The 17752-nt window shown below is 40.8% G+C and overlaps 1 protein-coding gene across 2 annotated transcripts in view; it reads left to right on the forward strand.

The window, feature by feature from the left end:
- The window catches only part of LOC122790713 (receptor-interacting serine/threonine-protein kinase 2-like), a 1224079-nt gene that overhangs the window by 1114601 nt on the left and 91726 nt on the right, over positions 1–17752 (forward strand). For both annotated transcript variants that reach the window (XM_044058270.1, XM_044058271.1), the window contains one exon: positions 3569–3721. In XM_044058270.1, coding sequence (XP_043914205.1) covers positions 3569–3721 — 153 coding nt within the window. The remainder of the gene's footprint in view (positions 1–3568; positions 3722–17752) is intronic.

Consider the following 17752-nt stretch of genomic DNA (forward strand, 5'->3'; position numbering starts at 1 on the left):
TACAAGCCGAGGTATGTTAGGCAGGATTATGAGGACCAACCGGACATTATAGTAAATGTTTAACACTCAGAGTTTAGAAATGTATCAAAGAGAACACTGAGAAGTTCTGATGTACCTTTTTGTATGCTGCTGTTTTTAGGGACAGAGTAGGTCACCGGACAGAGGGTAGGGAATATGTCTTCTATGGAGTCATCCTCAAGAGAGGGCGCTGTATATTAGCCAATGGGTAGCACAACAGCTACTCTTCCAATGGGATAGTTATATGGCCCCTTATGTCTGGATTTCCTTATATTCTCTGCCTGGCTACATTCCATCAGTGGAGCTGAATAAAAAATGTATACTTCCAGTTATGTAAGGGTTTTAGCATAGGCGTAATTCTTGAACAGTGGAAGTTATATGGATGTTAAAAGTTAATATTCATCATAATACTCTGTATAACAAGTACAATCCTGATATAAGGAGCTTATGGCTTGTCCAGTCCTGATGTACTGGGAGTATGACTTACACCTAATATCCGATTTCCATGTATCCCGAACACAGGGAGCTAGGTAGTGGTTGCTGTGCCTCACTGCCAGACTTTCACTTTCTCAAAGAGATCTGATATGCACAACACTTTAATGTAAAACAAATGCATTGGAAAGTCAACTGGTACCCTAAATTTGCATATTAGAACAAATATTAGAAAAATGTTGGAACCACCTTGTTCGTATTTGATTTGAATAGTTGTTTTCTGTAATATTTTTTTACTTAATTGTTATTAATCATTATTAAACTTTTTATTTTATATTTTTATTTTTATGTAAGTAGTAAGTAAATTCTAGGTGGGTGTTTTGCATGACTAAAGATTCTGAAGGTAATTTTGCCATATTTAATTTTTGAGGTTTGATAATTTAGTTAAATTTTCTTTTGTGTTGCATTTTTTTATTTTTGTTTCTTAATAGCTGCCCTTTGGTACTGATCATCTGTCTTTTTTGTTCACTTAAACATGGACAACAACACATTGCTGAATCAGCAGTGGTATTTTTCATATATGCTAGTACTAGGCTAACTGCCCTTGCGAGCCATTTTAAGCCTAGCCAGTTATCCCCTGTGAGATTCAAACCCTGTACCTTGTGTTTGCAAGGCAAACATCTTAACCATTAGGCCACCCTCCCAACCATGCTGTACACAGAACAGTAATTGCCTTACATCTGTAAATATACCAGCTACAGTTGTGTTTTGGTTATTGATCCCCCAATGAAGAATGACCACTGGTTAGATGCCAGAGTTGTCATCTGCAGCTGCTTTTATTTTGAAAATCATGACCTTCTTGCTGAGTGAGACCTTTGACCTTCTTGCTAATGTAAAGCTGATGTCATTCTGTGTCACATTTTTGTAAGCAGTTCCAGAAGTAGCTTGTAATAAAAGTTGCATTTTTTAGTGACAAAGCAAAAGTGTATGCAGAAAAATAAGAGTTTTGAAACAGAATCTCGGAAACCATGTAAAGTTAATGCCACCTGTTGAATAAACTAATCTGATTTTCATCAGATCTTAAATGTCTTCTGCTTTACAATGGCTGCAGCAACACTTTAAGTGTTTGGTATTATTCATAATTTAAACAGTATCGGTAAACACAGAAACACGGCCAAAGAATACACGCTCAAGAAATATAAAAACGTAAATTTATTTTTACAGGACAATAAAATGGGAAGTGCTTTCACACAATCATCTGTGCTTCATCAGACCATACAACCTTTAGAAACCAATTGTCTTAACTACTAAACAGTAGCTGATGAACAAATTAAAAAAAAAGCTATAGAAAATCAGTATCAATCTGTTATTAAACTTACTTAAAGAGGGCTCTTGCTTTTCCTTTAGAATTATTTATAATTTGTTATATCCCACCTATAGCCTGATTGGGGCAACTATCATGACATGATTTGTTTTCCAGTGTTCTTCTTCATGCTATACTTGGTGGCCCCATCGTATGACACATATTAGATGAAATATATCTGGTAGTTTTCTCTGAATATAATATTATTATAATGATAGTATCTCAGACTGTCCATGGAAGTGGGAGTCATTGTTTTTTTTTTTACTCAATTACGTTGATGTTACGTTAATAGCAAACTTGTAAAAAAATATTTTGCCTTGCTTTTATATCTTATTTCAGATAAAGTATCTGAACTTCAGTTATTTTTTACTCATAGATGATGTTCCGATTAAGTTGTGGTATTGATAAGTTGTATTGAACATGCCTGTAGTACTGTTCATTTGGGTTGCCTTGTCCTGTTCAAGCCAAAGGTGCATATAAGACAGACAACAAACACAGATTCTCTGTTGCTGTAACTTAATTGCAGTACTGGAATTGTTTTGTATCCCATACAGTGGTTAATGGCATTAAATGTGAAAATTTTACTTCAGCTGAACAAGCTGCGCAAAATGATGTTGTCTTACTCAACTAGAGAGGATTTTATCACATTCAGTTTTCTTTTTGACTTACCTTATGGCATTTGTAATTTATCCTTCTGGTAGTGTGGAATAGCACACCTAATTAACCTAGTTTTGGTAGGCATTAGTAGATTAATTAGCTGTCAAGGATAGCTGTTCTGTTTGTCTCTGAATGACAGGTGACACCTCAAGGGCCTGGTAAAGCAGCTTTAAAAGACTTCTAGTTTTTCATACTTCCTTAAGTTTCTACAGTTGTACGGACATCAGCAACACTTCACTGGACAAAAATGAGAATGTTTCCAATTTGTTTATGTAGTGTCAAAGGATTACTACTGCTCTTTGTTAAAATATTTCTCAACTAATTATTTGGAAAACTGTTTTATAGCACTTCCATATCTTACTTGTGCCAATCTATTTGAGATAATTCTTTCTGAAGAAGTGTAATCTATCGAAAGGGAAAAACGATGGTGGGACCTTTGTGATTTGTTGCAGAAAAAAAAAAAAATGAAGAATATTAAGTGCACTAAATTGTTTCTGAGTACTAAACTATACCATGATTATAGGGTTGAGCTCCCTTGGTATAGAAGGATAATTCTGTGAGCACAATGCAGGCAATCCTAGTTCACTTAGCAGCTTCTGCACCTGTGGGAACTGGTGTGGGAGAAAAGGCATGATGGGACTTAGCACACTCACCTGTCCATTGGGTGGGAAGGGGTGTGGGGCATATGCCCCGCAGCCTCTTATATATTATTATGGGACTACAGCTAGGCAGGTGCAACCAGATATATGTCCGCGTCACTCCTGGTATTTAGCAGAATGATAAGAGGGCAGCTATATTCAAGAAAGCTGTGGGGAGTCTGTGTTTGTTGGCAGTTTAAAGGTGAGCATATTGAGTAGGTAGGAGGACTTAGCAACACTGAGAGGCCATTTTGCCCTTTGAGTAGAGGTGCAGTGCTGTTCAGTAGAATCTGGAAAGATGGATAAATTTTAAGAACTGTGTTTTCAGCAGATTGTAGTATTTCTGTGTTCTGAGCAGATATTTGGGTAAAGTATATTGTACCCTATCAGTAAAATTAATTAACAAAAATGAAATGAGTTACTAACAGCTGCTTGAAATTTTGTTTTATCTTTTTAAAAGATGTTATGCAATTTGGATCTGCTACTATGACACTGGTTCAGGAAGGTCAGCGTCCAGATATGACAATTCTGCCAGAAGATGTGCCCTCTGAACTTAAGGTCTTGATGCAGCAATGCTGGAGCCAGGAAGAGTGTAACAGACACCCTTTCAAGGGTAAGAACAAAGACCATACTTTTATCTGTCACATGTGCAGAGGATGGAGTCTAGAAGCCTTTGCCTGCACTTTCTGACTTAATGTTACTAATGCAAAGCACTGTATTATAGGAGTATAAAAGTAGGGGGAATGGAAATATTTGTAATGTTAGTGCAATGGTTTACAGTTCTTAAACCATGAAAATAAAATTGTTATGCTTAAAAGTTTTAAATTCAGCACCATAATAAACTTTTTTCATATATCATTGTATATTCTGACTGCAACAAAATAATCTAGTGACTGGGCCACTGATTTATGCTTTCTGAAACTGGAAATTCCATTTTGATCAACCTTGATTCCATGATTTTCCTGTAATTTCAAAATGAAATTTTGACTTTTTTCAGTAATTCATTTTTTAATTTTTTGATACCTGATATACCTTGTGCAGTATTATGGGAGCAAAGCCAAACAAATAGGCAGCGTAAAAATCAATCCAATAGTAATCCAAGTTTATTGAAATTCAAGAAGGTAAGTGCTTTTGACTGCGACACCAGCCTTCCTCAGACAACCATTACAATAAAACCATCTTGTTATATAGTAAGCCTTGCTTGCTAATAGATATCAATTATCCAATTAAATTTTAAAATAATTATAATACAATTACATACATATTTTTAAAACCAATTATTAAAACTATAAATTTATGTAAATTATTGCACAATACCCTATCTGTTATAAACTTTTAACTTTAAAATGCTTGTGATGGAAATTGAATCATTTAAGCCTGGGAATTGTGTGGCATCTAAATAAACTTGCCACCAATATTCCCTTGATTCTAAAATTGTTTTCCAGGGACCTTTTCTTGGAGTTTGTCGAATTTGTTCTAATACTACAAACTTAAATTTATGTGTTGGATTATGCTCTATATGTCTGTAAAGTGCATTAGTATGTGAATTTTTATTGATGTCATAAATATGTTCATATATGCGTTGTTTTAACTTCCGTTCTGTTTTGCCTATTTAATAGGCAGAACAGTATGAACATATTACTGCATATATGACACCCATTGTATTACAATTGTAATGTCCTGGAATAGTAATACGTATTCCCATTATAGATAGCTGATCCACTTCTAAAATATAGCTACAATATGTGCACATATTACATTTCCTCATTTTTGCCTTGAGTTTTTACCACAATTTTAGAGCATGCATTGCACCAATCTTTAAGATTCCGGTCCCTTTTATAAATAACTAAAGGTTGTGTGCCCAAGATATTGGTTAGGTCTGTGTCACTGTATCTGTGTCAGCTTACCTTCTTGAATTTCAATAAACTTGGATTACTATTGGATTGCTTTTTACGCTGCCTATTTGTTTGGTTTGGTTTGTTTGTTTTATTTGGTTACAGTATTATGGGAGAACAGGAATTTAACCAGCAATCAGTGGGCATAAGGTGAAGTGCCAGTGCAGTACTGGATGCCAGTCCATCGGATGACATGGAAACACACTTGAATACCTAATTACAGGCAGTTTAGATGATCACTACATCACTTATCAGTGCATCACTGGGATTTTGAAGCAAACCAGAGACACTGGTAACAACCTATGCAATAGGGAAATCATGGGAACTCAACCAGAAAGTAACCCAGGAAGGAAGTGAGTTAGATAATTAGGTTCATAGGTATGTACTAGGCTAATGGCCATGGAGCCTTTACAAGCCTAGCCCATAGGATTACCCTGGCATCGTACCACCTGACCTTAGTTTCCAGTGTCTCTGTTGAGTAGAGCCACTGGAATGATCCCCAAGGTGAATTTTCCATTTCCCATCCACTCATCAAGATTCCTCTTTAAGAGGTTCAGTGAGGTGCTCTGTTTGACATGTATGGGAAGTCTGTTCCATAGCATGGACAGTCTATGGGTTATGAACCTGTCCCTCCAGCATGTTCTTTTGATTGTGGTAATGAGGTTGAGGTCTCTGGAGCGTGTAGTGCGGAGGGACTGGGATTTCTTTAGATGTAGCATTTCTAACAGAGCTGGGTTAGACATGGCTTTGTAAGTCAAGCAGAGATCGCCTCTAACTAGGCGATATGAGACAGAGAATAATTGGAGTTTTTTGAGTCTGTCTGTGTAGGACAAGTGTTTAAGGCCTATGATCCTCTTTGTGAGGTACTTTTGTGGCCCTTCCAGTTGAGGCAGGTGTCTACTGAGGTACATGCCAAATGGGGCATTGTACTCGATGATTGGCCTAATGAGGGAAGAGTAGAAGGAGACAATGACCTCTTTCTTCCTGGATGCAAAACCCTTAGTAATGAGATGTGCCACATAGAAAGACTTTTCTGACCACAGTGGCAGTGTGGTGGTCAAAAGGGAGGTTGCTGTCACCTGTGTTCCCAGATCTCTTATAACGCATTCTGTGTTCAGTGGACTACCATCATTGTGGTAGTTCATGGGAACTGTTTTTTTTCCCAAAGGGGATGACGACTCATTTTTTGGCATTGAGCTTAAGGCCGTGGTTCTGACACCAGTCGTTGGTCTCAATGAGGCCTTTCTGTAGGATGTCAACATCACTTGGGGAGTTAACAATGGCTCCCAACTTGCAATTGTCTGTGAACTTTGTTAGCCAGAGTCCCTTCGTGTTGGCCTGGACTTCTGCGAAGTAGATACCAAACAGGAGAGGACCCAGAACCAATCCCTGTGGAGACCCAGAACCAATCCCTGTGGGACTCCACTCATGACTGGTCAGCAGCCTGACTTGGAGTCAGCTACCTTCACACTGTGGGTTCTAACTGTTTGCCAGTTTGCAACCCACCTAGTGATATAGGGGTTGATGTCTAGCTTAGTAAGTTTTTCTATGATTTCTGAGTGGGGAATGGAATCAAAAGCCGTGGCCAGATCAAGGTAGGCTGTATGAACTACCTTGCCTTCATCCACAGCTCTGGTGACTGACTCAGAGAAGTCAACCAAGTTGAGCAGGCATGATCTACTCCTCACAAAACCAAACTGTGTGGGATCCAGAGTTTGGAGATTCCCTATATCCTTGTTTATTGGGTCCATCATGACGCGTTCCATAGCTTTGCATATCAGACTTGTCAGACTAATGGGGCGATAGTTCCCAGGGTCTGTAGTCGCTCCTCCTTTGTGGAGAAGGATGACTATAACAGTGCGCCATTCAGTAGGGACAAAGCCTGAGGTGAGGCTGTGATTGAACAGGGCACACAGGTGAGGTGCCAGTTCACTCTGTAATTCATGTAAAACACAGCCATGGATATTGTCAGATTCCCATAGAAGCTATATTATTGGCCTTGGACAGTGCTGTTTTAACCTGTGCAGCAGTAATGCTGGGTGCTTGGCAATCTACTGGTATTGTGATTGGTCCTTTTTTGGGGGGGGGGGGGAGTGGCACTGAATCTGTCGGCCAGTATATTGGCAATATCTGTTGGCTCAGTGTAGGAGGTACCATTGTGCAGTAGCTTAGAGCAAATCTGGGTATAGCTGTGGAGATTCTTTACTTAACTATAGAAGGCCTTGTGGTTGTCTTTACTATCTGCCGCAATTCTGTTTTCATAGTTTGTTTTAGAGGATTTGATGAGGGATCTCAACTTTTTTTGAGGCTGATAAGGTAGTTTTTCCAGTCTTGGGACTTCACCTTATTTCGCATCAGTTTCCTCCTTCTGTTGCAGAGTTTGTTTATGGCCGGGGCCCACCAGATTGGCTTCCTTTTTTTGGAGGAGAGCGTCTTAGTTCTGTTGGGTATGGTGAGATCCATGCATTTGTGTATGTGTTCGTACAGTGCATTAGTGCATGATTCAGCGGTCATGCAACTATTCTCCATTTGCATGGGTGCCGTGAAGTTAGCCACTTCTGTTCTTAAAGTTAGATTTGGAGAAGGTTTTCATGGTAGTTACCTTTATGCAGTGGGGGGGGGATGTGGATTTCCAAGGTGATTAGTGTGTGGTCAGATCTAACCAGGGAGGAGTTGACTATTGGTATAGAGCAACAGTCCCCCATGTTAGTAATGACCAGGTCAAGGATGTTGCTACCTCTAGTGGGGGTAAGAATGAGCTGGTCCAGGGCATTGGAATTAATGAATTCCAGGAAACATTGGGCAAGTTTATTGGTACATGAGTAGTCTTCCCAGTTAATGGAGAGGTAGTTGAAGTTGCCAGTATGAGAGTGTTAGGTTGGACCCTAATATTCTCCAGGGGGCTTAGGAACGTGGAGTGAATGTCTTGCGACATGGCTGGGGACCTATAACAGGCTACGACCTGAATCGTTGTCTTACCCAATGTTAGCTGCACCTAAAGTATCTCTGATTTGTTATGTTGGGCTACCAGTCTGGAGGTGTGTGCATCGTTTATGAATATGGAAACACCACCACCTTTGGAACTTCGGTCCAAGTTCTGGGGCCGAAAGGTGTGAAATGAGTTATAGCCTGGTAGTGCAGGGGTGCTTTCTGCTACCTTGAACCAGGTGTCTGTTACAGCACAAATGTTGATGTTCTCCATTTTAAGGAGTGCTTTGAGCATGTGCATTTTGAGATTTAGACTTCTAGCATTGAACTGCATGACCCTCAGATTGCATTTGTTTGTAGCTGTTACGGTGGTAATTTGGTCTTTGGAACACCGCCTAAAAATGGCACTATAGGGGTGGCAAGAGCCTTTGCCAATATCTGGAAGCCCAGGGGTGACAGATGCAGGCCATCTCTAGCAAAACATCAAGGTCAGTCAGTCTAGTCATCCCAGGCAGACAGATACTGGATCCCCTTAGAATGACACCAGAAACTTAGCCAGTTGTTGAAATCAATCATTTTCTGCTTGTACTGTGGTATCATTCTGGGTGATGGTAGGATGCTGCTCAGGGCTAGTGTCGTACCCGCCTGGGATGCATCATCCAAGAACTCCTCCATGTCTCTTTTCATGTAGTCCAGGGAGGTACGTATCGGGTCATTCACACCCACATGTACAATGACAGAGTCATATTTGTACCTGTTGTTGAGGGACCTGAGTGCATGCGCTGTATGGCGGATCCTGGCACCTGACAGGCAGCTGACTGTTACTTTCTCCCTATTCACCCTAGAGTGGGACATCAGTGTGCCTCACTATCACATCACCTATGACTAGTGTGTTGGGCATGCTGTTTTGCCTTAGGGGCTTTCGTTGAGTGGCACACTATTTAGAAGAGTTATGTGTCTCGTAATTAGTGTTGTGTTGTGGTGGTCGAGTGCATTTCTGCCTTAGAGGTCTCTGCTGTTTGGGTAGATTTCTATTGAAAGCCTCCTTGAAGGTGGGTGTGTAGTTTGTGTTTTTATGTGAAGGCAGTGCTGGTGTGTGTTCTGGAGGGCTATGTGTTCCATGTGGTGTGGTGCATGTGTTGACCTTCTCCTCTTGACCAGCTATTCTGGTCTTGGCTGGAGAGTGCGTGGCTTCCAGTTTGGATATATAAGTGCATCTCTTGCAAGTCTGAGTGTTGGGAGGTAAGGTAAGAGGTGAGGGTTGTCAATGTACATGAGGCAGTTGCTACATTGCCTCAGGATACCCAAGGTGCAGTGATTTTGTGACACTAGTCACTATACAAAATCAGGTTTAACAAGAAATTATGTGCTTGTAATGTGAAATAATAAGGGATGTGTGTCAGTGGGTTATTAAACACCCAGAAATGCAGGATGAGGTATAAACTCCATATTGTCTGTATTACAAATACATTCTCTGAAACTTTTCTATACCACATGGCATGCTAATCAGTGTGTCCATCTCACTGGAATTTAAATGAGTGTGCCTTATATCTAACATCCCCATCTTTAAAAACTAATATATATGTAGCTGCACATACACACACACACACACACACACACACACACACACACACATTAAATTTTCTGTACTGAAATATTGTTCAGCCGGTGATAGCCTCTCTCTTTACCCCAGACCAGTAATCAAGGAGCCTCAGTCCTCACCAATGACATCTGTGAGAGACCGCCACTAAAAACAGGAATGGATTTACATAGTATTTTTCAGATGCAGCTCTCTGCATCAAGCACAGTTTCCCCCAAGAGCACACAGAGACACTGCAGATCTGGGACTGGACTCTGTCTCTCCAGATCCCAAACAAGACTCACTTTGGAGCATTGTGCCCTAGTTCCAAGCAGCTGACATACCCACACCCAGGTATTTGATTTTCACACACACACACACACACACACACACACACACACACACACACACACACACACACACACACACACACACACACACACACACACACACACACTCCTGGTAAAGGCTGTCACAGCTTTACAAGATATACCCCCTCTGCCTAGACTGTAAGGTAACCACACTGCCACCAGTTAGCCTCTCGATAAGACTCTTACAAGTGTATCCAGTTATACTGAGTAAGATCAATAGTGATATAAGTGGTAAAGTGTAACCAAAGCAGCAAGGCTTTTCAGAGTGGCCAAGGCATCACTAAAATAAGCATACACACTCTCAAGTTGTTAAAAGTATTCTCTGAAAGACCAGCCACAGTGAAAGGTAAAAAATATTTAATAATAATGTAACTGCATTCTCCCTACCTAGAACTCTTTAACAAAGGCCCCTGGGAGGATATACTCCTGAGTTCCCAAGCACCAAGGCTTTAACCTTCTGTAGCTAATTCACATACAATCATTCACACTCTGCAAATAGCTTTTGAATTTTGATTTTAACTGTGTGAATTTGTTAAAATGTATCTGCACGATATTTTTCCACTATGGGCAGTATTGCTCACACTTTGTATTATTTGATATGTATTTGTATTTGTACTTTTATTTTTATTGGACTGCTATCTTTACTGTAATCTGTTTCATGGAGATTTTCTCCCTGGGCCTCTACTGAAAATGGTCTCTCTGGGCCCAGTGGACTTCCCCGGTAATTAAACTGGAAATAAATAGTAAATAAAATAAATAATAAAATTAAAAAAAACATGAGAATACTAAATGTCTAAGTATAATAAACACCAGAGTTTTAATCACAGGAGATATAAAAATAACACAGTTGGATAGACTCAAACAGATGCAGAAAAACAATACTTAACTAATTTCACTGTATTTCCTGACTGTCTAAAGAATAACTGTTCCCTAGTTAACTTAATTAATACAACAAGATGAGATGCTGAGATGCTTACTTCCACAAGGCAAGGTGATGAACTTCTAACTAACTTGAACTGAACTGAATTGAACTAACTCTGATAACTGATGTAGATATTTTATATTAGATTCCAAAGGAAACAAAACAAAATGCTGTGACAGTTCCATCCTCTCGGTGCTGGTTATAGAATGACATCACATTTGATCACATGACTCTGGTATAATACACAATCAGAGCTTTGCTAAGATATGTTGTAGTATCTGAAAGCTGTAGAACAATTCCAAAACCTTTCACCTTCCCTTCCAGAATTCTTCGTTTAAACATATACATTTAACCAGATATATTAACACTGTTGATACATTTTTAACACAAGCATCTGTACACATCAGTGTGATTGTCAAATGACAAAAAAATTCCACACAAAACTCCAGCCAGCTATGCTGGCATATGTTACACATGCACTGCCCTACTCTCCCTGGCACAAGGGGCAATACCTTACATCATAATACAGCTATAGATTGATAGTTCAATACAATGGAATGGAATACAAACCAACATAACTGACAACCACACACAGCAATCAAGCTATAAATTACCCACGGTATCGTTTTAGAGAGAGAGAGCAAGCAGCCCTGCATCCCCTTCTCCCCTACCACTGTTTCCAGAATAGCAACTTTGAGATCAGATCACACAACAGTGTGGGGGGGGGGGATGCACATGGAACCATCCCTAAGCAGTATCTTATTCACTTAAGTGATCACACAATATTGACTGTTATTTAGATTTGTAGCACCATGCTGTAAGTAGAGGCTACTATTTATTTTATCCACCACTCTCTGAAAATGTAAGCCAAACCGTAGCATTCTGTAATGAAATAAACCTTCAGGGGGTTGGTTGTTTGTTCGTATATTTGTTCATTAGGTAAATAATCTGCATTTCTCTTTAGCAGAACAGAAATCAGTATCAACCAATACCTTTTTGTCAGATCCAATGTTGTCAATTATCTTTCTTTTCCTAGGTTCTCCATCATTACAGATCATCAATTCTGGGCAGGAGATAGCATAACTATCAAATGTTGAAATGCTGATTAGTTTTTCAAAGTTTACTACAGAATCTAATACTTTCATCAGGTTTAGGAAGAATTACTCTTAGACTTCCGCTTTAGTCTATGCATCTTCTGTTACTCATAATTTGAGTATCTTTTGACTTTATTTTATTTTACTAACTGTTACAGTGACTCTAGTGTTCTATAATGTTTCAGGCTACTCTTCTTTCCAGGTGTTATCTCTGTGCTACATTCGGTCAGTGTAGTTGTGTCAGGCATTTCTGAGAACACCTGTTTAATAGAAATTCTCTTATTTCCTGCTTTTGATCTTTTGACAAAAATTTTTCAAGCTGTACGTCTCAGATCTCTACTATATAAATTTAAGACTGCAAGCTAACCATGGAATTTTCTACTTCTGCCCTTGGTTTTAATAAATTAATTTTATAGATTTGCTTTATTTTTTCCCTTTTTTTGTTGTATAAGTTTGTAGTTCACTGCATTTAGTCATTACCTTAAAGGGGCCTTGGCACTTAGCCAGAAATTCATTCTTCTTGGAAGGTGCTAATTCAAATATTAATACTAGTACTAGTATTAACACTAACACTAGTACTGACTTTAACACTAGTAGGATCACTTGTATTAACACTAGTACTAATACTAATGTTTGTCTTTCGGCTTTTCCCGATAAGGGGTTGCCACAGCGGAACTCCGGTCCGCTAATGATTGGCAGTAGATTTTTACGAAACGCCGAGGTGCCAGCTTGATACTCAACATTCAACGAAGATACGCCCATTTACACATGCATGTCTTTCGGACGCTACCCAACCACGAGGAGGACATGGAGACTCCACACAGAAGGCACTCCCAAGCCCAGCCGAGAATCGAACGGGAGAACCTCTTGCTGTGAGGTAACAACGCTACTGCCGTACCACCGCGGCATTAATATTGTTACTAATACTAATACCTGATCTCCTGGGTTAAGTTCTCTAAGACGGTGATTATTATTATACGTTCATTGTTGCATTTCTCGGTTTTTCCACATGTTCTTCTTTACTGTGCACATAACCACCTTTAGTCTCTTCTACAAACTAATGATTGCCTGTCACACTTTTAAGTGGTGTCTTCTGTCCTCAACATGAATTGCAGAGTTTTGCTGAATTTCTCTGAGACCCCAGTTTGCAGATGATACACCAACAATTTAAACTGCTTAGCCATTAAGTTGATACAACACTTTTGACAATAAAGGGTGTGCCTCTGTAAGTAAGAACCTCTTTAGAAATGCACACTCTCCAGAATAACAGTACCAATTCTCTGGCAATAGACTTTGTGTTAACATTGTATAATAGTACAACTACTGAAAATCCTGTAACATGGTCTGTTCATACTAGTATGTACTGATGCCCATTACTAGATTTTACACTCTCTAGGTCAGTAATATTCCTATTACTTTCCTGGATTCCAGTCAAGATATGTTTGTTACTCTAGTTGAAATTGTAAATTTCTGAAGCACTAGTGATTTTTCTCTTTGCTTTTACCAAGAAAGTATACAAATCGAAAGTAAACAGTTTCTGTAGTTCCTGTGGACTGGTCTATGGTAGCAAGTTAAAACCAACTGCAGTTTTTATGGTAGTTTTTATATTGATAAATTCCTGATAAAAATTTCCCCATAAAAGTTGCCACAACATATCTACACAATAAGTATTCACACAATGCAGTTTTTAAACACATTTAAACCACTAAACACCAAGTGACCTTCCATGTCCATGTTTTAGATGTTAGTACTTCCCCAGTATCACACCATGATGATTACTGATTGTCAGGACATTGCAGTGATGTTCTTCGTCTCCCATTGCTGTAGTCCTTACATATGGGTATTCCGCTGTCCACCATCGGCCCGAATACCAAAGGGCTAGAATCTGGCGTCGGTCATGGCGCCCGAGACTGACGTCAGTACGTGCCAGTACAAATGCGCATGACCGACGCCATATCCTCAGTCTTTCTTGCCGCGTGGTCCTAAGCAGAAGCAGCGTTTGCAAGTGCCGTTCGGCGTTCTGAAATTGTCGGTTTTCGAGTTTCAGACCGGAGACCAAGCTGGGCTAAGTACCCCGTTGGGGACACTTTTGTCTTTTCTTGCCTCAGTTTTAACGGATGTCAGAAAAAGTTAATAACTGTATTTCTTGTGGGAAACAGATTCCTCATAGGGATTACCATTCACTCTGTATTCCTTGTTTAGGGCCTGAGCACGACGTTGTTGGGTGTCGCTTTTGTGCTACTTTTAATAAGCGCACTATTAAACGTCGGTTGGATTGTGCTAGGCTAGTGTTTGGTAAACGGTGTAATTATAACATGCCGTCGGATTCTCCGACGACCGGTTCTGCTAAAAAACACAAGGAGAAATCCTTGCGGTCCAAACATGATGAGTCGTCCATTGCGGACGCCGGTTCGGTAGAGCCACCGACTACTTCTACGGCTCCTTCTGAAAGTTTACCGGAGTCTCAAGGGGAGCCTTTGCTACTTCAGGAGGTGGCTTCTCCTGTAGTAGGCCAGGCTGAAGGTGCTTCTCAGATGTCGGTGGTTCCCTCCCCTCACAGGGTTTCTAGGCCTCCCCCTTCTCATAGTAAAAGCCTTTCTAAATCTAAGTCTGCCCCTGCTGGTGTCAGTCCCCAGGGTCCAGCTCCTAGAAGGCACATGTTAAAGATGGCGGAGGATTTAATTACTTTAATTAGGGGTTCTATGCCTCCCCCTGAGAAAAGGCCCAGGGTAGAGCCAGGGATGGAGGGTCTGGATCAGTCTTCCAATGACTCTGATTCTTCTGTGGAAGAGCTCCAGGATTTCCCTCCCTACTCTGATTCAGAGGCTGAGGATTCTACTCCCTCTGCGTCTCCTCCTGAAGATTTCTCTTTTTCTGAAACCTTGCATTCCATGAGGGAGCATTTTAAGTGGGAAGGCCAGGATTATTCTGATTCTCATAAAAGGCTTAGAGAATTCTTGTTTTTGCCTCAGCATAGGCCTTTGGCTATTCCCCCTGTATTGGATGTAGTTCAGGATGTGTTTTCTGAGGCTTCTCTAAACCCTGACTCTTTGCCTCCTGCCCCTGCTAAACCAGATAGATACTACAGGGTACCGGAAGCGCACAAGTATTTGTACAAGAGTCCTAGGGCTGACCCAGAAACCATTACTCAAGGCCCCAAGGGTGTCAGGGCTGCTGTGGTTAAGAATCCAGTTCCTTTGGACAAGGATGCTAGGGCTCTGGATAGGTGGGGTAAGAAATTGTATACCTCTTCCACTTTGGCTATGAGAGCCTTAAATTGTCAGTTTCATATGCTCAGGTATCAAAATTATTTGCTGGGCCAATTGAAATGTAAAGTTGATGCTTTATCTGAAGGTATTGAATGTAAAGAGCTTCAGGATTTAGTGCATGTTTCAGACCAAGTTGGTAAGCATTCCTTGCAATGTGGTTTTGATGCTTTACAGGCTTCTTCCAGGGTGGCTGCTACTAGTTCAGTTCTTCGCAGGCATGCCTGGTTAAAGGATCAGACTTTGTCAGAGCATGTTAAGGCTCGAATTATGGATGCTCCTTTACAGTCTGATGTTCTTTTTGGTCCTCCTGTTGAATCAGTTTTGAAAAAAATGGAGGAAAAAGCTAAGTCTATGCAGACAGTTATGGATTTCTTACAGGTTCAGCCCCCTAAGTTCAGTAGAAATTGGCCTGCTAAAGGGTGGTCTTTTCCCTCTGCAGATTTTCAGTCTAGGGGCAGATCTAGGCGGGGTAGAGGTAGAGCTTCCTCCCAGGGCCCTGCTACTCCTAGGACTCTAGGTTCTTCTACTCCTTCTGCAGGGGAGGGCAGGGGTCAGTCCTTTCGGAAACAAACTCAATGGCCTGCATCTTCAGCTGCCGGACTCTGCCATGCTGGCAGCTCCTCTAGGAGGAAAACTGGGATTTTTCGCAAAGAATTGGCATTTGGTTACCCAGGACAAATGGGTATTGGACATAATAAATCGAGGCTACAAGTTTTATTTCCACACATTCCCTCCTTTCAAAGGTATGCCGGACGTGCCTCATCAGCAAAGACTGGAAGCACAGGCACAAATTTCTTCTCTGCTTCAGTTGAAAGCAATACAGGAAGTACCTTCTGCAGAAAGAGGCACAGGGTTTTATTCCCGTCTTTTCTTAGTGCCAAAGAAAGGAAATACTTGGAGACCAATTCTGGATTTGTCCATTCTAAACACCTTTTTGGAGATTCCAAAGTTCAAGATGTTAACGTTGCAGCAGTTGCTGCCTATGCTGGGCAAAGATCATTGGATGGTGACTCTGGATCTCAAAGAGGCCTATCTTCACATTCCTATCAGACCCAGTTGCAGAAAGTTCCTAAGATTTCGGAATGGGAATTTGCATTATCAGTTCTCTGCATTGCCTTTTGGCTTGTCTACTGCGCCCAGGGTATTCACAAAAGTCCTGGCTCCAGTAATAGCTTTTTTCAGACTACAAGGAATTCAAATTTATCCTTATCTGGACGACTGTTTGATTCTGGCTCAAGGCAAGCAACAACTTCTTCAACATCTTCAATATGTAATGACAGTTTTAAGATGCCTAGGGTATTCTGTGAACGAAATAAAGTCCAGTCTAGTACCCTCACAAGAGATGGTTTTTCTGGGTGTGAGACTGAATACAGCAACCCAGATGGCATTTCTTACCCTGGACAAACAAAGACATCTTCATCAATACTTCCAACAGCTTTCAGTAATGTCCAGGCTGACTGCAAATACAGTCCTTCAAGCCTTAGGGTTCATGGCATCTTGCATTCTAGTACTTCCCAATGCCAAACTGCATATGAGGAAGTTACAATGGTATCTCAAAAGCGTGTGGACTCAACACAGCCACGATTTAGACACTGTCATTCGGATTCTCCCTTGCATACAAAAAGAATTTCTGTGGTGGGCTCAGGAATGTCACCTAAACAAGGGACTCTCTGTGACCCAGCCAGAGGCAAGTCAGATATTAACGACAGATGCCCCGGAGTTAGCCTGGGGAGCTCATCTCGAAGGAAAATGGATTCAAGACCTTTGGCCCCCAGAGCTGCTTCATGTACACATCAACATGAAAGAAATGCTGGCAGTTCAATTTGCTTTGGAAGCATTCAAGAGCCTACTTCATCCAGGACTGGTGTTGATTCGAACAGACAACACAACAGTCATGTGGTACATCAACAAGCAAGGGGGAACCCATTCTTATCCACTGTGCAGACAAGCAATGCTAGTATGGGAAACTGCTTTACAACTGCACATCACTCTTCGAGCACAGTTTCTGCCAGGAGCACAAAATTCATTAGCAGATGTTCTGAGCAGACAGATTGTGGATCCTCACGAATGGAAGTTGGATCATCAGGTGTTTCTGCAGTTGACCTTGGCTTGGGGAACTCCAGACATAGATCTGTTCGCTTCTCCTCTGAATTATCAACTGCCAAAGTTTTGCACAAGGCTATTTCATCCGAAAGCCTGGAAAATAGATGCACTATCCTTCAGCTGGAGCAACCTGCATGTGTATGCCTTTCCTCCTTTGCCTCTTCTTCCAAAGGTATTGTTGAAAGTCAGGAGGGACAAGCCTCGAATGATTCTGATAGCACCAGATTGGCCTCGGCAGCATTGGTACCCTCTCTTAAGGAGTTTGATTCAAGGGGCACCTTGGCCATTACCACAGATTCCTCACTTATTGACTCAGGAGGACAATCATTTTCTCAATATCAGAGTGCAATCTCTTCGCCTGACAGCCTGGAGCATTCAGTTTTGAGGAAGGAGGGCCTGCAGCTTCCACAACAAGTTTTGGATGTTCTTTTGGAAGCCAGGCGTCCTACTACTCGGAAAGTTTATGCTGATAAATGGAAGAGA

This window comes from Protopterus annectens, chromosome 16.part0 (genome assembly GCF_019279795.1).
Source record: "Protopterus annectens isolate FY-2018-M chromosome 16.part0, PAN1.0, whole genome shotgun sequence".
Taxonomy (NCBI): domain Eukaryota; kingdom Metazoa; phylum Chordata; order Ceratodontiformes; family Protopteridae; genus Protopterus; species Protopterus annectens.